The sequence below is a fragment of the Athene cunicularia genome (assembly GCF_003259725.1).
Source record: "Athene cunicularia isolate RWA chromosome 9 unlocalized genomic scaffold, athCun1 chr9_part1, whole genome shotgun sequence".
Taxonomy (NCBI): domain Eukaryota; kingdom Metazoa; phylum Chordata; class Aves; order Strigiformes; family Strigidae; genus Athene; species Athene cunicularia.
The window spans coordinates 4818049-4841846 of record NW_020799110.1 but is presented as its reverse complement, the minus strand read 5'-3'; the positions used below and the strand labels follow the sequence as shown (position 1 = coordinate 4841846).

The 23798-nt window shown below is 40.4% G+C and overlaps 1 protein-coding gene across 1 annotated transcript; it reads right to left on the bottom strand.

Annotated features, from left to right (window-relative positions):
• Positions 1-10072: 10072 nt before the first annotated feature.
• Positions 10073-23048, bottom strand: LOC113483274. Its single transcript, XM_026854695.1, has 7 exons — positions 22334-23048; positions 16953-17103; positions 15829-15922; positions 14676-14794; positions 13656-13798; positions 12756-12953; positions 10073-11337 (listed from the first exon to the last, which is right to left on the bottom strand). Exons 1-7 carry the CDS (start codon positions 22357-22359, stop codon positions 11226-11228), a joined length of 843 nt encoding a protein of 280 aa, XP_026710496.1. The 5' UTR covers positions 22360-23048; the 3' UTR covers positions 10073-11225.
• Between the last annotated feature and the right edge of the window lie 750 nt (positions 23049-23798).

Here is a 23798-nt window from a genome sequence, read left to right as displayed (position 1 = left end):
GGTCTATGGGAACAATAGATAAAAATCAAATAAGTTACATAAATCCCTGAGGTTTCAGAAAAAAAACAGACTCAGATTTAACCATTGCCCTCTACTTCTTCACACAAGGACATTAAAACAGGCCTTTTTGTCTGAGAGTGAAAAGCATGAACTTGAGAAACCTTGAGATGACAAACCAGCCTAAAACCAGAGTGTATTTTCCCTCAAGCCAAGTTCTTCACCTTATCCTCTCCCCAGATACTGCACTTGCCTTCAGCTGCCCCCTTCAAGCTGCCAACCCCTTTACACAACCCATGTCAGGCAGACCCATCTCTTTCTCTACCCAATCTTTCAACTATTTTCCTTCCCCATAGTGTGGTTTGTTTTTTTTTTCCTAATAATGATTTATTACTACCCTCCAAAAGGCATTTGAATCTGTTTTCTCAACTCATACAGCACAATAAATTATCAGGAATTAGCTATCAAAGGGCTAATAGACTCGTTCCTTCAAGGGCTAAATTAGTTTTATCATACTTCATCTGGAAGGGGGAAGGTTTACAAATGTACACTTCCAACAGGTTTGGTTCCTCATTATGTATACTGAAGCCTATCTTCACCAGCCACTCAAGGGACTAAGAAAAGTCAGCCGCTCAGCACAGATGGCCTTGAACTAAAGGTCAAAGAAAAGAGCATGAAAAAACATGGAAATATTTTAAAACCATTATTGCAGACAGCGGTTGCTGGCTAGAGTTACCTTTCTGTATAAGCTTCACTCTCTTTGAAATGCCTTCTCAGTATTACTGCATTCAATTTAATTTCACAAGATTTATTTTTTTTTTTGGTTTAGCTTTGCTTTGTGTTTTAAGTGGGTTTTCTGGTATCTCTCAAGAAAGGAAAAAATATTTGCTTCATTGTGAAAGGATTAGGACAGCTGAATTAGCTAAGAAATTGTATAATATTAAAGCAGTCTGGACTCTCCATTATACAATAAAAACTTCACAACAAAAGCCCTCAAAAACAGATTATGAGAACTATTTTTCCCCATATATAACATTCCGATCCCCACTGGCAGCTGAGTTGATGAAAAAGCTATACTGGACATTATTGCATCTAGGAAAAATTCTGGGTAAATACCTATTGTCTAAAGACCCTTTCAGCTTGTCAACCGATATCCAAGCAAAACAGAGTATATCATTACTTCGACATTACTGCTTAACTACTGCTTGCAAATCACAGCTTAGTGCTGTGCGCTGTACAGTTTATTTCCAGTACGCTCATTAATACAGAGATTATATAAAAACAGAGATCCCAGGTGTAACTAGTACTGAATCTCAAACATTCATAAAACCCCTCAGTCTGTGCTACCATCTGGGCAAAGAAGACTTTTGGGTAGAGAATCTTCCCTTACCTGGGTGAGGCTGGACCAGACGATGTCCAGAGAGTTCATTCCAACCTGAACTATCCTGTGGTGTGACGTTCATCACAACTTTTCTACCACGAGCATTACCAGTGAGTTGCCCGGTCTGAGCACTACAATGCATTCCAGCAACAAGATACACCTGTGAGGCAGGAATTCAAGCCCAGCTGCCTGTGGCAAGAAAAAAAGATGCTTGATTACAGGCCGAGGGCAAACATGGAGCAACAAGGGCCACTGGCTAAACACCCCCCCCCCCAAACTGATTAATGGAGATACTGATATGACTTCATCTGAAGTGGAAATTACTGGGGGGAAATTAAATTTCATCATTTTGTAGGAAGAAAAGGTTAAACAATGCACAACAGAAACAGTGTGGGATAGATACGTGGGGGTGCTTTGAGGAGCTGAATGTGCTCAGCTCTACAGTATTTTTGGGAGCTGAATATCTGCACAGAATTGTGAGTCTAAAGAGAGACCTGTAAAATGAACATCTAGCTAATTTTAACAAGCACCATAATAAAGGGATTTTATCCTTATGAAACAGAATTCTTTGAGGCATGCAGGAGGCTTTGAAGAATAATTTGCACAACCCAAAAGATCAGCACAAAGAGGAACAAAAGCACTTTAAGCCCAAGGCCTAAAGCCAGCTACCTCAGGTAGGCTCTTTTGGGCATGCGGGACACAACAGACCACACTTTTAGCAAAAACTCAACAACTGGGAGACCCAGAATGGCTTGAGAAAGAGCGAGCAACAGCTCTTACAGCTGATTATTGTTGTCAAAAAGTTCTGTTTCTCTATGAAATCTGTGTTTCTTTTGGCTGTAGTTCATTCCACTGAAAAAAATCCCCTTTTATTTTCTACTTAATTTTAAATTTTGGCAGTTGCATTCCGTTTATTGGCCAGGGTTCGGTGTCTGCTCTGCTCTCTACAGTTCTTATTGTTGGATAGTTCAAGTCATAGCATTTTGCCCAAGCCAATATTAATTGCTGTGACAATTTTTAGTGCTCGTACAGGCATCTACCTAACAGATAAGCCACTAATTCTGTGAATATCTTCTCTTCCAATCAATGGGCTTTGTTAAAACAGGATTATACACTGAAATGGATAAAAGGAGATTCTATAATGGGTACTAAAATCAGTTCTAACGGCGTTGCAAAGCCCCGTGATTCAGGAATGAACCACGTACCAGCTGGTGACAGGCAGACTTGCCCTTCACCTATCTCTAGAAAAGGACAAGAGCTAAGCATATCTGAGAAAACCTATTCATTTTCTTTGAAAGTTTACACCTTGGCTCTATGGCAAATAGCATACGATCCGTATAGCCCTATCTCAAATTAAAGCATGTGTCTCCAACTAAATTAGAAAAATAATTTATTTTAAAGAAAGAGATGAATTACAACTTAATTAAAATAACACAGGAAGGCTGGAGAAGGAAGGATGAATTCAAACCAGTCCTAAGGGAACTCCAGTCCTTGCAGCGCTTTGAAAGAAGACATTCAGGTATCATACATCATCAGCACAAGAATTTCCATTAGTTAGTCCCAGGAGGCACGACTCTCCTCTGGTAGATGGCTTCACAAATATTCCTCTTTACCACAGCATACTTCCCAAGCACAAATATCGCTCACTCCAAAGTCAGTTTGTATTCAGAAACAAAAAGGAACAGGGATTGAAAGGGAACACTGCAGCAGCCTGCTTCTGACAGATTTAAAGTCGCAGCAGAGAGAACAAAAGATGTGCCACTTGCATAGCAAGAAATGCACCGTGATTTACAGCGCAGAGCCAGAGAGGGTGTTCAACATGCTGTCCCGTTCCAGAAAGCACGCAGCACTCTTGGAAAGTAGGTAAATGCAAGGAGAGTGTTAACCTTCAGCAATATATATTCTTTCAAGAAACTTGCATTTACCAGCTGCTTTTCTCCAGCAAAGCCACACTCAGGGATTAATAACCCAAGCTTTATGGCCTACAAAAAAGTGTGTAATAATTAGCTCACCTTGTTTAGGAGCGTATTGTCTCCTTATTTGTTTCCACTCCCAGGTTGCTGGTTGTCCTCAGACTATTACAAGAATGGAGGCTTCTGCAAACCTGCTGAGGCTAGAGGAGCAAATCACAGTAAGTCATGAGGGGCAAACACTTACACCACACAAATCCAATCTCAATGATCTCCCCTTCCCAGCCGCTCCACGCACATGCTAGCCCTTCATCTACTCTTCCTTTGGAGACTCCAAAGTTCAGCTCACCAAGCTGTACCTTGTTAGGCAGAACCCACAGATGTCCTGGTCCACTGGCTGTAGCTGGCTGTGCTTCGTATCTGGGCTTTATTTATACAACTATCACCCATTCTACTTTGCAGGAGACTGTTGACCTCTGTCCTCAGCTTCCCAGAGAGCCTAGGAAAACCCCTTCCCATGTCAGGAGGGCTGCCTTATATCTGGAGATAGCTGCCTGGAGGGCAGCATGTTTTTTAATTTACAGGCAGAGGAAGGAAGAAAGGGAGCAACAGGAAAACCAGTAGCCACTGGAATATGAGCACATCAGCAGTCCAGCTCGCTTAATGATGGGCCTTACAGCATCCATACTGGATTCCTGTCCTTCAGAGGAAGCAGGCACATGGAGGACATATGCTTATAGAGGGAGAAATGGCTTTCATTTGTACACAGATGTTCGTAATTAGAAACAGAAACTGAGATTTTTGTTTTCTCCTCGCATACATTTACGGAGCAAACAACCCCACAGCTCCCAAACCCTGGTCCTTCCCTTGCACTACGAGCTGCCTTGTCTAGCTTGCACATATTTTGAAGCTGCTTGACATTAAATACGTACACACGTTTATTATGTCACATTATATTTTGCTGTGAATGTAGATGTTTGGGATATCTGGAGCTTTTATTACTCATCTGGACTTTTTCTTCTGGTAAATAGACATTACCTTTCCAGCCATGTTTACAGTTCTAAACCCGAAGATGACTGTGCACTGAATCTGTCACAATGAAGGCACTGCAGTACATCTTCTAGGCCACTGAGGCATTAACTTGTAAAGCTCCTGCTGAAATGTGCCCCTTTGTCTTTGTTGTAACACCACATTGCTGGCCCTTGCTCTCTTCCCGATCCGTGCAGCCCTTGGCCGTCTGCCCCTCCGCTGGATCCCCACAGCCCAGCTGGTTTCTCTCCAGCACAAACCCTCTCACCAGCCCTCTCCTGCCCAGGCTGTCCAGGCACAAAACCTGCCTCTGCCCCTCCTTGGGGCAGCAGTTCCCAGATGTCTGGGCTGGGAGGACTGGCACAACTTCACAGCAGTGCAGGCTCGGAGCTGTAATAATTTATAACGAGTTTCCAGCTGTGTTGGTTAAAAAAGAAATTCCTTTTTATTCTCTTGAAATACTCATTGTAGGAAGGATATACGTATATGTTGGGATATGCCCTAGACAGTGCCGTGCAGGACTTTGCAGCCCCACACAATTATGCTTGAACTCGGACACTTCTCATCACACAAACTGCTGCCTTGTGGCCCCCCTCAAGCTCATGTGTGCTGTGCTGACGTTATCCTGCATCCAGCACCCAAATGACTTTGGGCATCCAGGTGTTGCAATGAATCGGGATGTGAAGATCCAGGATTTAAAGGTAGATTTAGGTCAGATTTAATTACGGCCTTAAATATGACTAATTAATAACTGGCAGATATCTGTGGTGTAAATAAACCCAGCTAGAATAAATGGGATTATATCTGCAGAGAAATTTGTCCTGGATTTATTCTAGCACCTTCAAGCTGACAAGTATTAGGCACCGAATATAATAATTAGGCACTCTGTGAGGTTTTTGGTTCAGAGTGCTTGAGTGTGATATTGTCACAGTAAAATCTTAGGACATTTTAATCTAATCTTTGTGGCATGGGACATGATAAGCACTTTGAGCACTTCCCTCTGTAGAATTAACATTATATTCCATTTTCTCTACAGGCATATATCTACTTTTCTGAACTTAAGCTGTGATTTTATAATCACAGTTGTAATGTTTAAAGGAAGATAAAAAAAAAAAAAATAGCAGAGGAAAAGAGACTGCCAATACTTCAAGTTAGAACCAGTGGTAAAACCTTAAGCTGAGTGAAGAAATGCAGTAGTCTAAGCTCCTTATTCTTTGTCTTTTAGACACTGCTGATTTCAAACGTCCTCCAAGCTGAACACGTTCCTCTATAATGTACCCTGATTTAGAGATCTGTCCTCATGAAGAATTCTGCTTTTTAAAGCTAAATAGGGATAGCTCATACAGAATGGATGTCATTTGACTTATTTAAACCCACAGAACTTCTTGCTCCACCGCCAATTTTGTTTTGCCTGCGTGATGCCAAACATACCAAATGCAGTGGTGGACCTGAAGGTGCAACTGGGCGAACCTGCAGGGCAGGACCAGAGACACGAGCAAGGAGAGAACAGCTGGGTCTGGGAGGCAAAGAAAGCTCTGCAGCAGCCCAAGCAACACCCTGGGCTAGAGTTTTGGGCTGGTGGGAAGCTGTAGCTCAACATGTGGCAGGTCTTTGCAGCCACAAGAGTGTGACTGAGCTAAGATGGAAAAAGAAGCAAGTTAGAACCCAGGAAAGTAAAGCTCAAAGACATGTAATGCTGAGAAAAGGTGAGAGCTAAGTACTGACTGAAAAAGGGGTTGGAGCCCTGAGCACAGATGCAGTCCCTTGTTTGAGTTTCCTTGAGTTCAGAAAAATGGAACTTTGTAAGTTTTAACACATAAAATTAAAATTGCATCAAAGACACATCTGACTTCATCATCCATGCCTCTTAACAGGACCATCCTCAAACCAGCTCAGTGCTCAGGGCATAAAGAGTAATTGTAGCAAGAAAATAGACTGTATGTAGAGTAGAAATGGGGAATATATCATATTAACACATAGTAAAAATAAAATGATCAGTATGAAAAAGAAAAAAAAAAATTGGCTTTGGATTTCACTCCCCAAGGCTGACTGGACCATTTCCTGTAGGTTGACTGTTCATGAACTTTCTGGTCATTCCCAATTTGTTACTGTCCACGCTTGTCTCGTCCCTGTTATGGTCGTTAGGTTTATTCTTATAGCTGCTTTTATCCAAAGCATATGTTGCCAATGGCCGCCTTTCCTTATCTTCAGTGCTTTCAATTACATAATGTAGCATGGTACCTGGCAATTCCAAAGCAAATGTATCCTGGATGATAGATTGCAAATGAAAAATGAATGCTCTGGGACATCTTAATAGCTTATTTCCACCCATGCTTCCTGCCAGCGTGCCTCTGCATGTCTCATACATGTATCCAAATAGATCAAAACATCAGTCACTGTATTCTCTAAATTCATTTTTTCTTTCAGTGCTGAGAGCAAGGAAATCGTAAGAAATGCTGAAGGTTCTTTATTGAATGGCAAAATTTAAGTGGCAGTGATCGAAAGCTGCCTTACATAGGCCAGAAAGTATTTGATTTTAATCAGTCAGGAAGGAAATGGTAAAACAAATGAATATACTCTGATCTTCAAAAAGAGGTTCTCCAGGGAAAGGGGAGAGTGTTCTGCTTCTCAAAGGTTAACAGCCTCATAATGCCCTTTTTGGTAACCCGATCCCTGATCTGTGAGGAGTTTGCTTCCTTCCACACAGAAGAATAAAGCTGTGTCTCTGCAGCTTTGAAGTCGCTGGAAGTTTCGCTGTTGAATTTAATGCTAGAAGGGTTTTGGTAGTCACTCGTGTTCGGTGAGGGAATACGCAAGTGCTGAAAGCACCGCTGCGCTGGCATCACTGATACACAGATACCAGGAACAGAAGCCAGACACGAGAAAACTAATCCCCTTCCTGGCCACAGGGACATGCAAGTCAGTCCCTGGAGGAAGAGCTAGACCGTGTTTAGCCACAGCCGAAGCAGAGCCTGCCATGCAGCACCATGTGCAGCCCTCAGTGCCTGCTCCTCCGTGGTTTATGGCGATGCAGCAAGCACCGCGACCCACCACCTCACCCAGATCCTTCCCCACAACGCATTGCAAAGCGTGTCAGGCACAGTTCTTACAGGTACAGAGACCTGAGAGTTGACAAGGACCTCAGGAAGTCACTTGGGATGTCCTTATAACCGTTTTGTGCTCCAGCACAGGCTAAACTTGGGAATCATCGATGTTATTTACTCCATAGAGGTGTATAAATTTGGGCTTGAGCATTAACATACATGATGATGAATTACAGCCTTAACTGATCAGCTCTGATTTGCCTCTGATGCACTCTCACAGCATGAGACATTTTTGCAAGGTCTCCTTTTGCAAGGAAAGCCACTGCTTTCCTCTTCGCTGTGTTCACACCTAGTACTGGTGCTGCAACGCACGGTCCTGGAGCAGGATAATGGCTCAAAGTCTTTATTTCCTGAGTGATTTAAATAATTCTGACCAATATAAACATAGGGTGTTTGTGCTTCACGTTCTACAAGGTTAATGTGTGTATGAGCAAACAGTTTTCTTTGAAATGCTCATCAGTGGTTGATGATTTCTTCTTCATTACAACTTTGCTTCCATGACCCATGTACTGTAATACTTAGAGATTTTTTAAACCCTTCTCTGGAGTTCCTGGGACTATGATAAATGGATTAAAAATTAATTAATTAAAAGTCTTGTCTTCTCTCTGTTCATTTAAAGAATCTGTCTTTTGATTTGATATTGCTTGCTTTTTATTTTGTATTGAGAAATTTAGACATAACGAGAAATAAAGAGACAGTTAAAATGAGACTTGGGAACTCAGTTCTGAAGTCTGTCACCCCTGGAACTTGTCCCACGATGTGAGGCAAGACTTTGGGAACACTTTGTTAAATTTTCATGAAACGTCAAGTTCAAAGGAATCTTTGTGAATAATTGGAAATTGATGTCATGATACTTTGATACGGAGCTCACAGGTGGCAGCTATTATTTTAATTTCAGAGTGAAATCACAATAGATGAAATCTCAAAAGCTCTAGCAAAATAAAGGCTATATTTCTGTTTCATTCCTTCCAGATTTTCTTGAAGTCATAGATTAGGTTTAGATTAGGCCACTCTGTAATGTAACTGTGGAAAAGCAAGGGAGTAAAACTCGAGAGTAATTTGCTGCAGGTCCATTTTTTTCTTGAGTGAAGCTGAGTGTAAATTTGGCAGGAAAAGGAAGTTAGATAGTAATAGTCTAATTGAGAACCCAAAATGTGTATTAATTTACGCCTGATTTGGCATGAACTTCAGGCCAGTTTCAGAAGGTTCCTGCTGGTGGGATTTCTAGTTGACTGGTAATGTTGCAATGTAGCCAGTGTGCTTCCTGGGTCTGTGGCTGCTGCCCAGTCAACCAGCTGGAACCTAATTGCTCTTTTTTCCCTGTTCCCCATGTGACATTGCTAATAGTGAACATCTCAGTTAAATCTCACTGCAGCAAAGTGACTCAAACATCTCACCAGTACATTCTTGCTCCTGGATGCACTTTAAATAAAATCCGTAAGGGTCCCTAGGTATTACCTCATATTTCTCTGGGATTCCAAAGCCAGAGCATTAAAACAATGAAAGGAAAAATTATGAGAGTAGAACCAGCTTCCTGTCTGGAAAGACTAAATCACTGTCTGTGCCTCTTTCTTGTGGCTGACCCAGGACTCAGGTCTGAAGAGCAAAGTCTCTGAGTGTGATCCTAGGAGAGACTCGACCAGCTCCTAATTTCATGTGCAAGAAGTGGGTGGTAGGAGCTTGTAACTGAAATGTCAACCCATGGGACTGGAGTGATTTCCCATCTCAGTCTCATTTTCTAATGCCAAATTCTGGGAAGAGAGCCTAGTCCTCAAGTGCTTTTTAATGTAACGCGAACGTGGCTGATTTGAATGCTCCTTAGTGTCTGATACCTCAGGAAAAGACCGTTTCCCTTTCCCGTCTCCAGGCTCAGCAGTCCCAGCGAGCTGCTCACTGCTGGCTGTCTCTGCCCGGGGCAGTGAGGGTGGTACTACAGGCTCTGTCTCCTCTCTGCTTTTTCTCTCTGCCTTGCTTCTGAGGAGATGGTGTTTTCTCACATGCACCCTCAGTTAAGAATAATAAATTTCATCCTTTGTTTTTACCCTTTCCGTTCCCAAACCCACAGTGGGGGCTTTATGTTGGATACTGTATCATACGGTATCTGGGTAGACTAAATACTAGATCTGAGGCTGACTACTAGCCTCATTCCTCAGAAAGCTCTCAGGTTTTCTGTTATCTTCCCCGCGTGAAAGATTCCGGCTCCTCTGGCCCACTTTGCCACGCTGTACAGCACACAGTGTTCTGCTTTTCCTGTTTCAAAGCTCTGGTTGCCTTGTTGTTTCTGTGTAAACAACGTCATCTCTCTCCGAATCTGTAGGAGCTTGTTGCTGTGTTGAACTGCACCCTCTGGATGCTGTGTATGTTTATGGAGGGGTTTGTGGTAGTGTGGTCTGTTCCCATTGCCGGGGCGGACTACAACGCCTGGATCTAGTTATCAAACCCTGTGAGCATGGCAATACTGGGAAGGAACTGGCCAGCTTCTGTGAACTGCAAGAGTATTTCCTAAGTGTGAGCCCTCAACCTGACACCTCTTTGCAGTGGCCCATTGTCTTTTTCCTTTCACAGCAGTTGAAAATACTCTGAGCTAGATAACTGTTATACATTCCAAATCCTGTGATGTAGCTCATGCAGTATTTTGATCAACCGTTTTGACTGCTAGGCTGCGGGAAATGTAGGAACAGTCTTAAGGGAGAGCCTGGAAGCTTTTCAGGGTGGTCATTTCTCTTGCCTGAATCCAATAGAGACATTATACAGAGCTGCTGCGACCTTTCTGCTGCTAAGTCATTGCACTGCAGAGCTCGACAGGGCTGAGCAGTCATTACTCCTCCCCCTGTAACTGAACCAAACCGAGCCTGCAGCCAATGCACAGCAGAGAATTTATTGACTGTCTCTGAAATTAGGCAATTCTGTTAATTGTCTTCATTTTCCAGGACTCTGTCATTCTTTTCCTGAACCATTAGTGGCACAGCTATTTGTGAGTCAGTATGAGCTGCCTGGAAAACTAAAATTGAACAGCAAATGAATCAAAGACAAGGACAGATACTTCTCAAAATAATTGTATTCAGATATCCTGGGGAGTCCTTACAAATCCCTTTTCAGCTTCCACAGCTCTTTTCCCTCATTGTGGCTCTGGTTTGAGGAACCTCTATTAAGAAACAAAACATTCCTAAACAACACCAGCAACAAGTCGAAAGATTTCTTTCCTCTGTCGTGATTTACCTCCCCAATGCTCTTAGCCATACCAAATTCCCAAGCAAGGATTTTTTTCATTATTTTTAAAAATTTTGACGTGGAAAAATGATTGGGATGGGTCTGTGTTTCCCATCTACAAAGTACATTAAAGAATACTAGGACAGTAGTGGGACATAAAGGGGAGAACTGCATAGCCTGTTCTTTAATTTTGTGTTTGGTTTTTTTTTTTCTTCTCTCCTTCATCCTGGATGTTAATCCACGTTCCATTTCCAATAACGGACATGTGGTCTGAACTTGGACATATTTTAAGTAAATGCAGTGGGAGTCAATAATTGTGAATTGTTGTCTACACAGAGTTCCTAGACAAGAAAGTCACCCAATATTTTTAATACAACAAACTCATGACACTCAGCATACACATTATGTCTTATTTACATGACACTAATCAATACTTACTTGAAGTCTGCAGTATCACAAATGCATTCAAAATAATTATATTTCTGCTTCCATATCTCTTTGATAACAAAATACAGTAACTTCCATATACAAGATTTATTGTACCTTTTAAGTGAGGTGACTCTAGCATGTCTGGGATCCTACAAAAATACAGCGCTAGAGTATAGTACACATTTTGACAAAACCCCTGATATCTGGGGTTGAACAGTCCTCTGGCAGTTTTGGGATGCCATCCAGCATTTTCAAAGTTGGCAAACTGGAGAATACACTTAAAGAGAGACAAAAGAAAAACAGAAATTGAGATAAATCACCTTGCGAAATGTTGAGAACAAAATAGACAGCGAGAAAAAACAAATAGCAGCTTCAAACTTATCCAGAATAGATTTCTATTGCTGGAAATGTTTTTGTCATTTGTCATTTGTTGCAGAATTTATCTGATAAAAAGCTAATTAAAAATATTCAGTTTTCACTCTGTTGCACAAGTTTTATATCCTAGACTCAGTAAAGAACTACAAGTATCTATAAGCATCTACATTTCTATAGAATCAAACCAGTTGTCTAACGCAAAAGAGAGGACACAGTGTTAACCTAGACTGAATTTCCTAGACTGCTGAAGAGCAAAGATTCAGATTGAGAGAAATGCAACTCAACTTTTTATCCTTCTGTGATGAAGAAACTGCTCCCTGCAAAGCTTTTTGTGCTTTTGTTAAAGGTTTCTATTAAAGGTTTTCGTTAAAGACTTTCTTTTGAACTTCTATTATTTTTCCCTTCCCAGGAAGAGATGACTTTTTAGACACATGCTGTAAGGTTTATCTCAAAAATATCAATGCTGTAGATGGCTGATGTGACTCTGTAATGGGGAAAAAACATGCAACCATGCAGATTTCTGAAGAGTTCAGAAGGAACACGCTTCCAACTTTCCAACCTGTGTGCAATTTTTTTCATGGCAATATGGTTTTGGAGTCAAAGCAACTGGGAAAGAGTATGTTAGGGGTGTAAGTGTCAAAACATGCATGAGACTTAGATTATCTTCCCCTGAACTCTCTATCTCAGATTTGGATTTTTATTTCCAGTGCCCAAGGCAGCTCTGTTAAGTCTACACTACACTGCACTGCCTGCAACATGTACCTACACCGAGTGGGGTGTTCAAGGCAGTGTAACATCCACAGTGCTGCCACGGAGAGAGGAGAGAACCCAGAAAAACCAAATGAAGGTAACTCGCTTTTCCTTTAGCTCCAATTTTTCAACACATCCTTCTGATTCCATCTCTGACATGTAATGCAATTTCAACTCTTTTCAGAATACACGAAGGATGCAATAAGACTGAAGAGAGTTTGAATAATAGGTAGTTCCTATTAATAAAAGGGAATCTAATTTATCTGCCCTACTCACTGTCTCTAAACTTGATCCATGGACTTAGTTCAGCTCAAGAACTGCCAGTCATGTGATTAGAAAGCCTCCTAGGCAGTTTCTGAATATTCTGTGGCTGTTATCAGACACTGCCTCATCAGTCCATGTTCCTGAGCATTTATGACAGTTGAGACTATAGGAAAATAAAAAGGTTGTTTTTATTGTATTTGTTTATTATATGCTTATTGTATTTGAGATTCTATTCCTTCTGAACCCTCTCACAAACATGTCTTTGTGTCGATGGACTTTGGTTGGCTGTGAGATGGCAAGACTTACAGTTGTCTGTATCTTTCTTGAAACTCACAGGGATTCCTCTTGAGTATAAGGGATTCAAGTGGAGTATGTCTGAAGTCTGATATTCCACTTAGTGTCAGAATGTTATTTTCCGCAAGTGATAAATGCTGAATCTGAGGTACCTTTGGCAGCTGTTTGAAGGATGTAAAGTGGTTTCTGTTGACATTTAGTTCTCTGCATCTGTAAAGAACAGAGCATATGACATCACTGATCACCTCTGTAATAGCATATACCTGTAAGTCAACACAGGGATGGCTCTTCACGTGGTTGAAATCATGGCCACTCGAGGCTTCCAATGAGAAATACAAGAAGCTGATTTCTCAAGACCTGCTTTCACACTGGTTTTTCATTTGTGCTATTTTTGCCTACTCATCGATGGCGAGATCATATCTGTTCACTTTATACTCTCAGATTTCTTTATATTGTACAATGGATACATCATTTTTCCTGTTCTCAGTATTACAACTTTCCATATATCTGGACATACGACAACACTAGCAATAAATTGATTGTAAAACTATAGTTGTCATGGTCACGCTTGGCCGCTCTGCTTGGGTTATGTTCCACCATCTCTTCATATAGATTCCTTCAGTGTTGAACAAATTTCTCTTTCAGAACAAATACCACTGAACTTGACAAGACTGGTTAATTATTCACCAGGAATAAAGGGGAAATCATCTGATCTCCTTGCAGGATATTTTCAATTTGGGGATGACATGAACTCAGAATAGCAATATACTGATGGATTCTGAATATAATACTCCCCAAAATATAATATTTTGGCAGTTCTCAAGTTCTCAAGAGTCTGCTCCAGCTATTACTTAAATAAAATTTTTATTTCTATGATATTACATAAAAACAGAAACAGGGCATTTTGTATACCTTGGCAACCTTATGGCACTTAGATCTGTCAAAGAATTGTCCACCAACCAAAGTTTTTCCACCCGAATCAGTTTTTGGAGAATCCTTTTGAAGTTTTCCACCTGGTAAAGATCACCCAGGTCCTGAAATGAAAGGTTCAACTCCTGGGAAGGGAAAAATAAGACAAAAAACTTTTCTCTTTGTTTCTTGCTTTCTAAAATAACTGTATCATTAAATCTTTTCAATGTCAGAATTAGTTAAAAGGCGAATCTGTTTTATTATGCTGCTCTTATACAATTGGTGGTGTCAGTTGCCAAATTCACCTTAGAATCATAGTGGTGCACTGTGCGATTCTTTCAAAGTAAAGAAGAAAGAAACCATCACTTAAGCATGTGAACCTCACTGTCCAGAGGGATGACAGTGTGTGTGCTCTGGGTGGAGAAAGCAGGACTGACTGTGGTTTATTGGTTTGGCTTCTAAACTCACCTGGAACAATAGTGCTGTGCAGCAGCCAGATACCAATAATCTCCAGTCTGTATGGTGTGTTTATGCATAAGGAGAGGCGTGACCCAGAGTGCTGGGTCTGTGTTAGATGAGGATACTACCCGGCTTCCTCCTTGATTTTAGGGAGGTTGTAACTTACCACTGATCAGACCAGCAATAATACAGTACCTCTAGCCAATAGAACTGCTCAGGCTGGTATGAGGAAGGAGTGATAGAGCTGAAATGAAAATATTCCATTTTCTAGCTATTCGTGTATTATCAATTTTTGAAGACGGCACTAAGCAGGCAAAGAATGTCACTCATTCTTATATGCCTGAGCACTAACAAAGCCCTGTCACAACACAAGAGCTTACTCTTTTGGGTCACAACCCAAATAACAGCATATTCCAGTGTTCCAGCTTGTAAAAAAAACCTTCTGTTTTACAGTGTCATGGTGCCAACCAGAGCTTAAAAACTGCTAACTGCAATGAGCAGCCAGCACATTATTATTTGGCTTATTTACCACTACTGTACAAAATGTTAATGAGAAACTTTTACAGCACAGTTTTCCCAGTTCTCTTGCAGCTTCCTTTGCCACTTTTCTGTGTCAGTTACTTGTTTTCTTTTTTTCAAAGTATGTTCTTCTCCTCTGAAAAACAGCTCTTCTTCTGAGGGCCCTGGTCAGAAAAAAAAGATTTATAATAGTGGATGTGATGTGGAACTGGCACTTAGTAACTTGCTGAAAGATTATATATATGGCTGGGAAGGTATCTGAAATGGAGAAATATATATAATATTATAGGTGTGTAGGTTTGCAGGCTACTAAGATGTAAATTAATGTGAAGATTTTTCTACCATTTCTGGGCTCATAATTCAGCAAGCAATCTAAGGTCGTGATGATTTGGTACATGGTTAGTAAATGAAGTTTCTTCTACAGCTCAGAATAAAAGCTTTTTCTAAATGGTTGAGCATAAGCATCTGAGTTCTAACGTACTGTTTCTATATGTTCTTTCACATGCTATGAATTTATATAGCGGTTATGTACTTAGCCTTTAATTGTCCTGAGAAAGGGATATGTTTGTAACTTCCAGACCACTGACAACAACTGCCACTGGTCATTAGTCACATTCAAAACCTCATTTGTATTAAGAACGACACATGCTGAAGACTTAAAGCCTTAAGGTCTACTGAAATGTTTAGAGCTATGGATATCTTTAAATTCCTTACTAAAGAAGAGACAGTGTGGAATTTTTCCACTGTTTAGAACCAAACATGCAAACACTGGATTTTAAAACCCATCTTCCATTCTTGAGTGTCTGTAGATTGCAACTGGGCCAACTCAGTCTTAAAATAAAATATATGTGCCACTGTTTGCAGGACTGGATTTCACTCTTGGTTTCTTGTTGGGCATATTGTTATTGCATTCTGAATAGTATTTACATGTTAATGAACTTCAGAGAGCAGTAATTGACAGCACATTAATACTAAAAATTTTCAAATTACAGTTCTGGCTTTTGTTTCCCATTTTCAGAATTATGAAGGGTATTTTCCTAGTGATTAAAAAAAGTAAGCATGTACAATATGGGATGAAATCCTGCCCCTTTTCAAAACAAAGGCAGACTCCATTATTTAAGCTCATAACATTTAAGGACATATGGTTTGAGTAAATAGAGTTAAGGCTTAAACATGAATATGTCTTTTTGATCTTTACCTTCTCTCACTCGGGGACAATGAAGCTGATTTCCTCGAACATCATGTTCTTCTATGTCACACCAGCCAAGATACTTGAAGGAATCAGAAGGAAGCTTAAAAAAAAAAAAAAAAAAAAAAGATATAAAAGAATTGGTTAAGGTTTGTCAGTTTCTGGCATTGTATTTTCTCATATTTCTGGCCTTATTACAGTAGAAATAACATTCATACATGCTTACAATGTTTTCTGCCTTAATGCCATCTGGTGAATAGCAAAATGATGTGTGGAAGTGAGGATACAATGGCATGCATTGTGTATGCATACATATGTAAACTCATTTCTGGACAAGCTTACGTACAATATATCCTGAATGCTACTGAGGCACTAAATCTTCATACAGAAAACCTACCACTGCCGTTGAGAATATGAGGTTTCTGCCCATTTTGCTTTTTCACTACAACATGTTTCATAATTTCCAGATCTCCCAGGAGGGAGCGAGGACCAAAGTCTCTAACTCTGTCTGTAGTCTGTGGAGGAGGTGTGATTTGTGTCCTGCCCAATGGACACAGCACCACGACTGCCTACCACGGGGGAACCTCTCAGGGCAATGCAGCTGGGCATTTGCTTGAACTTCCTGCATTTCTGGAAGCCTTGATGGTGGATTTGAAGGGGGAGAGATGGAGCAGACACCTCTGACTCATCCCCTGCAGGTGGAGCCACCTCCAGAAGCTGATAAATGCTGTGGGAATTCACAGTTTAGGTGCAGGGTACCACAGCCCATTCTGGTTTACTTCCACAAATAGGTTAAAATATCAGCGAGAGATCTCGCAGAATATCTGTATTGTCACCTCTTAGAGCACTCCTGGTTATGTCATTTTATAGCAAACATACACAACCTCTTCAGGACTTATACTTGCCCATTGCCTCCAGTTCTGTGCGGTGTGCTTAAAGGCTGAGTCAAATCCCATGCCACAGCTGACACCATATCATATAATCTTATTTATAATCTGACCTAGCTTTGGAAAATGAAAGGAGACAAAACGTAATCAGCTTCAAAGCTGAGGAAGAGATTTCTGCCTTAGTTACTCTTTGTCAGTGTCTCTTTTCTACCAACTTGTAAGCAGACCTATAAACCAAACACTTACTGGGGAAAGCAGCCCAGAATCACAGTTCTGCCTGGCGATTCCTCTGTTCTGTGAGAAGACTGGTGCAATAGCGTGTGTATCACTTAGGACGGAGCGGCAGGAGGAATAGGGTTTCCAGAATTTCTGATTGCTGGTAGTCAGACCTGAGGAACTGGAGAGGAAATGTTAAACCAGTAATCGATTCTGTTCAGAGAAATGCAAACTGGTTTATAACAGAAAAAACAGAGTAGCAAGGAGTAGGATTTACCACCAGACAATAGCCACATGATCCTGAGGTCAAACCGTAGGAAATCCCCTCTAGTCCCTCAATGGGACCTTTTGCCTAAGTACAGTTTACTTACACGTATGAGGATTTCACAGATGTGTCCAAACATTAGACAGAGGAACTTACTGGCAGTTTGTTAGAAATAATTGGTCTTGGAGAAAAGGAAGAACTGAACTTGTTCAAGAGCATGCTATGTCCCCTTCTACCCTCTATAGCCCTGCTTTTGTGGATCCAGGGTGTATGAAAAGGTACCTCTACTGCATATTTATTTTAATCCCTTGAGTATGTTTCAGTAGAATATCGAGGCTCCAGAGAAGAGTTGAAGTTTATTCGATAGAGTCTTGAAGTCATGTGCTTGTGTGCTCTGGTAGTTCATTGCCTAAGAACAATTTCAAAAGTACATTTTCTACACCCCAAATGATACAGTTTCTCCAATTGTGCTTCAGAGAGACTGAATAATTTGCAGACAGGCAGCTGCAATTTAGAAATTTACCATGGAATACTTTAAAAAAAAATATTTTAATTTAGTAAGCGTGTGCATACAGCACTATAATTTGACTTTTACTGTACAAGCTTGGTGAGAGCTTGCCAGAAAGTATCAGCTGTCAGTAAGCATCATTAAAACAATTATAGTCAGGAGCAGAAATGGAGAATAAAAATGCAGTTTTAAAATGGTCTAGTGAGGATGGTAATGAAAGTTTCATATTGAGTGTAACAGACAAGCTAAATAGAACATCAGTTAAAACTTATGATTACATATTATTGGCTAATAATCCTGAAGAGACATATACTGTTGACCTTACTAGGATTGTTTTGTCTTTTTTAAACATCAGCAAAAGCCAGTATTACATCGTTCCTGGTGTTTGCCTGGAAGCGCATACGTATCGCACAGAACAGTACTGATATACGAAAGTGCTCCTTCCTTCATGCTTTATGGTGGTGTGGTTTGTTTTTTTTTTTTTTTTTTTTTTTTTTAATAGGATCAAATCAGCTACAATAAACCGTAGATGACTTAAAGGAAGCTGAGCAAGATCAGCATTTCTGGAAATAACTGCTATATACTTAGACATTTTTAGAGGTCAGCCCATTTTCATGTGTGTGTGCTGCTACAGATCAGCAGGCATTCACACACACAGCAACCCTGTGAAAAGAGGGTTTACATTTGGTCAATTAAAAAAAAAAAATAAAATTCTGGGAACTCTTGCTTAGCCCTATCTTGCTATTTGTTTTCGTTCTGCTTCTTTGTATGTTAAATGAGGTCATACCAGAGAAATATGTAGAAATTCTATTATATTTAAGAGAAAAGGTTGGTAATGCTTTTCAGTTTTGGAAAGCAATTTGTTAGGATGGATTCAAATGACTATTTATAACTGCAAGACTTTTCATAACCTTCTTCCCATCTAGAAACTACCTCCTCTGCTGAGACATGAATATACACTTCTAATCCCTTGAAACGTGGGATAAAACATTTTAGCTGAACCATTTACCATGATATCTATTCTGATCTTTTGGCAGAAACCCACTCACAAAATTCTGTATTGGTAATAGAAAATAAAACATAAAGTTCCAGAATCAATATGTGATAGATAAGACTTCTCCAATCAGGTGGGTAGTGAGATTTCTATTGGAAAGAGTGAAAGAAGGAAACATTTTTCATCTCAAAACTGTATTTAATAAGCACCAGCTGGACCCTATCATTATGTCACAGAAGATTTTTCTGAAGGAGCAAGTGCAGCACCACTTTTCTCTCCCTTGCTTTGTTTTCCTTACTATTTTGCTGCAAAATTGATAAAAAAGAAATGGTAATGAATGAGGCAGGACGCAATTCCAAACAATTACAGATCACAGAATACATGAAAGTAACAACATTTTCTGCCTTGATTGTGAGGCCCTTCGGCTGGATATGAATCTCCAATGACACCTCTGGGAGCAGCACACTAGATTATGTCAAGCATTAGGGGGAAAAAAATTAGATTCATGATGTCTGTCCAGGCTGAGTCATTTCCTCTCACTTTGCCTGCAGTGAGAAATTGGTGGTTATCATAAATCATAGACCTAAATTCTTATGAGAGGGGAATTAATTTCACTAATGGAAACCCTCTGTGGCAATAGCATACCTCCACTCTCTCTCTCTTCTTGGGGTGTGTGTGGGGGGAATAATCTATGATGTGTTTTAAGCAAAGATACTTGACTATATTTTAAGAATGCTATAAAAGGGGATTGGAAAGGAAACTTAAAATGGTAAGGGGGAAGAACTCTGTGTGTGACCAACTTCTAAATTCTGAGGCTGGCCCTCAGTCTGGTTGTTGGTACCATAGTTTAAGCTTTGCCACTGATATCAAATCCATCTACAAAATTTCAGAATACTCAAGTCAACATTAAACATCTAAAAGCTCCATCTGGTTAAAGTATGATTTTTTTCCCACCTAGCTGGGGTTGTCAGCCTGCAAAACCAGACTTAGCAAATGTTCCTGGCTCCCTCTACAGTCAGTGGAGACAAGGCGGCATGTCCACACACTCACTTACTCAACCCGCCCTCCATGCCTGTTATTTTCATCTGGAGTGAACCCCAGCCCACACCGACTGCATGAGGAGCCCACAGGCTTTCCTGAGAGTGGACACCACTTCAGGACATCTGAAGCGTGATGAGGAGGATCCCACTTGAAGTGCCTAAAGCATGCTCTGAAATAGCAGGACTTCTGATCACTTCAAAAAAGCTCAGGGAAATCTGTTCCATGCATCACTGAAATATATAAAAATCATTCATTGAAATATATAAAATAGCCATTTCATCTAAATAATTAAAGAAATTGTAGAAAGCAATCCTTTGCTAGCACCTTGAAATCTAGAGTGTTGCGTATGAGCTGAGTAGAGGTAACAGGGAGCGTGGGGGCACTCATGATTAACCCAATGTGTTTTATGCATTTTCCTCAGTGGAAGTCCCAGTGGGGAATTAAGTGGCTGAAATATTTTGTAAACTGGAAGGAATGAGTACAGAGCAGCTACTGTATTTTTCAAAACATGATTTATGGGGTATCAGGCCATATCTTGGAAAATCAGGCACTTCTATAGAGTTCACTGACAAAACTCACACTTTATCAAGATGTCAGTGTCAGTCAGTGTGTCCGTGAAACGGGTCTGCTTCTCCTCCCACTGACATCTTGGCAACGTTTTTATAGGCAACAAAATGCTGCAGATTTCCTAACTGCAGTGCAAGTACCTTTGAGCCTAGCTGACTTTATGGGTAGAATATATTAAAAGTCCATGAAATACTTTGAAGAGCTATAGCTGAGCTACTTCTGAAACTACACCAGTGAAAGATATTCTGAGAGAAAAACATTTCTCCTGTACATTATTTTAGATATTTGGCTGTTAAGAAAAGACTGTCAGGCAAAAGAAAACAGAATTACCCAAAGCACCCTTGTGCCAGGTGGAGATGCAGGGAGGTGGGGCAGTCCCCATCCCTGGGTGCGTTTAAGGGTCGTTTAGATGAGATGTTGGGGGATGTGGTGTAGGGGAGAACTTTGCAGAATAGGGCTGAGGGTTGGACTCGATTATCCCAACCTGAATGATTCTGTGATTCTGTGAAAAGACTCCTTTCTTCTGATATAGCTGTCAGCCTCTATAAACAAATATCCTAGACTCTACAGCAGAGGTTCAGCTTTCCCTCACAGAAAAAAACAAATGGATCTCAGTGGGAGTAAGGATAAAGAAGGCTATAAACAAACTCTTGTGACTGGGATTTGAAAGGCTTTTGTCCCAGTGTTGTGAGCAGTTTTGGAGTCTGGTCTAGCTTCCAGTATTCTTATCCCCAGCTACTTTTCATGAACAAGCAACCTTGAGCAGGCTTAGCTTTCACTGACCCATGGGTGCTTTCCCTGTAGATGTGAAATGCCCCTGATAAAAGATTTGGGAACAACCAGTAGGGCTATTAATACCACCTCCGCATATTCAGAGTCAGAACTCCTACGGTGCTCACTTCACATCCCACCAAATCACAGAACATAGATGACGGAACGGCCCATGCTCCTGTGGAAGTCTGGTCAGATTGGTATTTAACAGCAAAGTGCTCCATGCTCTTGCTACTATAGAAGTGAACCATTCTACAAAAACCAAATCTCATGTATTTTAAGATCATCCTTAAGAAAAAAAATGCAAACAAACGAAGAAAATGGCAATAAACCCTCCCAAAGAGAGGAGATCTCATATCTAGGTCAGAGCTGGTGGTTTTGCACAGGCTCTAAGAGAGCTGGTTATGGATCTGTCCAGACCACTTGCACAAATAGCTGTTTGCGCGCATGATACAAACACTCAGTTATTTATGTTGTCTCAGGCAATTGCACATGCCAAAAATGATCAACATAAATGAACCGCAGGGTTAACTTACAAACTCAATTTGTATAGGTATTTAGAAGACAGCAAACTCGGAATTCAGGCTGTGCTTTGTTCGGAATGCACACAATTTACTGATCTGTAGCAGCTGTTGCTTGTATGCAAACATTTGTTATGAAAACTCTCTGAACTTAAAATAGTAGAGGACTTGGACGTAGTGTTTCCATGCTCTATTACCTTTCAATTACTTTTTTTATAGAAGTTTTATGAGCCATTATGCAATATTTTGAACCAGTTTGAGCATAATTTAGTGATAAACACACCTGTAAGTTCTGGTTACAATGCATCCTTGCTGTTAGCTGTATCATCAATTATCTTGCTTTATGCATCATAAAATTGCCCCCCCCGAAAGACATAATTAACATAATTAAGTCTTATCACCATAATTATACATTCCTAGCATATTAACTAACATTCCGTGCAGCTCTTCATGGATCTAACTTGCAATGATACAAATTCCACATCTCAATCAATGTGCCTTTCAGGCATTTTTACAACAAATTACACATTTTTGTTGAGATACCTTTAGTCTTTCAGTAATCAGCCAATGATATAAAAAAAAATTTTTTTTCTTCCTGTTTTCACTGCACAACAATCTCCATCAGCAATACAGGTTGGTACATTTTAAAAAGATACTTAATCCTGTAACACTATCTTCGTTGTCAAAGCATGTCAAGCCAGCTGTGCAATGAGTACAGTTACTTCTCTTCTTTCACCCTCCTACCTTTCAGACATGTCTTGTTGTTTCATAAAATCCTCACATCTTGCGTAAGGCTATTTGTCTACAGCCAAAGCTTATCTTCCCATCTTTGTCCCTGCATAGAGAGGTAGTTCTACATCCTCTGGAGAGGTAACCTGCAAGGATCCTGGCTGGGGCTGTATGGATTCACTGTCTCCAAGGAAACACTGTCACCTCGCAACGCAGTCACGTTAGGAGCTATTGTTACCAATCTCTTAAGCACATCAAACAAATTCCTGTGCTGATCTAGCTGGTATCAGTGAACCGTCTTTCCAGAAGGTGGCTAAATATAGGTTGGTGATACCTGTAGCAAGATACGTGATCATCCGGATGAATCTCTGGTGTGCTCACTCCAGCGACTTCACTTTTCTGAATTGCTGTCACAGTTTTGCCCACTTGAAGTTTATCTTTTCTTTGCTTAAAATGTCCCCTGCTTAATTAATGGCTGTTAAATGCTTTATTAATTTATCCAAGAACTCTGGATGAAAAGAAAATTGATACTTAAAGAGCCTCATATTTTATGTAATGTTCATGAAAGTTCTTCCTGAGCATCTCTTCGCTCTGTTGAATGTCCTTGCCTCATTTGAACGTGCTCAGCCATTTTATAAACAATCTTCCAGGTTTCCTGCTTCAAGTGTGCATCTGAGAATGAAAACAAGAGACTCTTCTCTTGGTGGGAACTGACAGGTCAGTTTTGTGTCTATTTTTATATTATATTTTTCTTAAAACATTAAAGCTATAGGTTAAAGCTATAGAATAGTGAAGCTATTCACTTCAAAATGTGTTTGATATAATGCTCATTCGGTTCACTCAGACAGAGTGTAGACACTGGCAGCGTGCCACTGATGGAACTGCAGCAGCCCAGTATTGTTAGGGGCTCTGGCTAGTTCCTGCTGAAGCTTACAGATGGCTTTTAAAGTCCAACAGTAGTTACAGGAACCAAGTTTCAGTGCTGTGCTGTGCAAGGTTGTAATAAAGCGGTCAGTCATGCCCTATTGATCTGCATCTCCCACATCACAAGCATAGTTCCTCCTTCAATTGAGCTCCTAGGCTCCATGCTGAAAGAAGAGGGGATAAATAGATCAAGATCAATGTGGAAAAAAGGACAGAGTAAAGCCCTCTGCCCAGCGATATTCAACTGGAAATACCATATAGTCACAAACCTCTGTGGTTCAGACTTCCTACCTTTCAATTTCTTCACAGAAAAATTATTCCCTATCCTCCCTTTCCTTCAGATTTTTCTTTTCTCTGCTTGATCATTGTAAAGGCTGGTCATTATAAAATCTTTCTGTATAGCAAGGCATGTTCTTTCTCCAACAGTGACTGAAGTCTCTAAAACATTCTCTTAGAAATTCTGCTGGCAAACTTCACTGTGCCAGTAAAGCACAGGAGCATAATTTTTATCAGAAAATTTCAGCTCCTATGCAAAGGTATTTTCTAGTTCCAAATG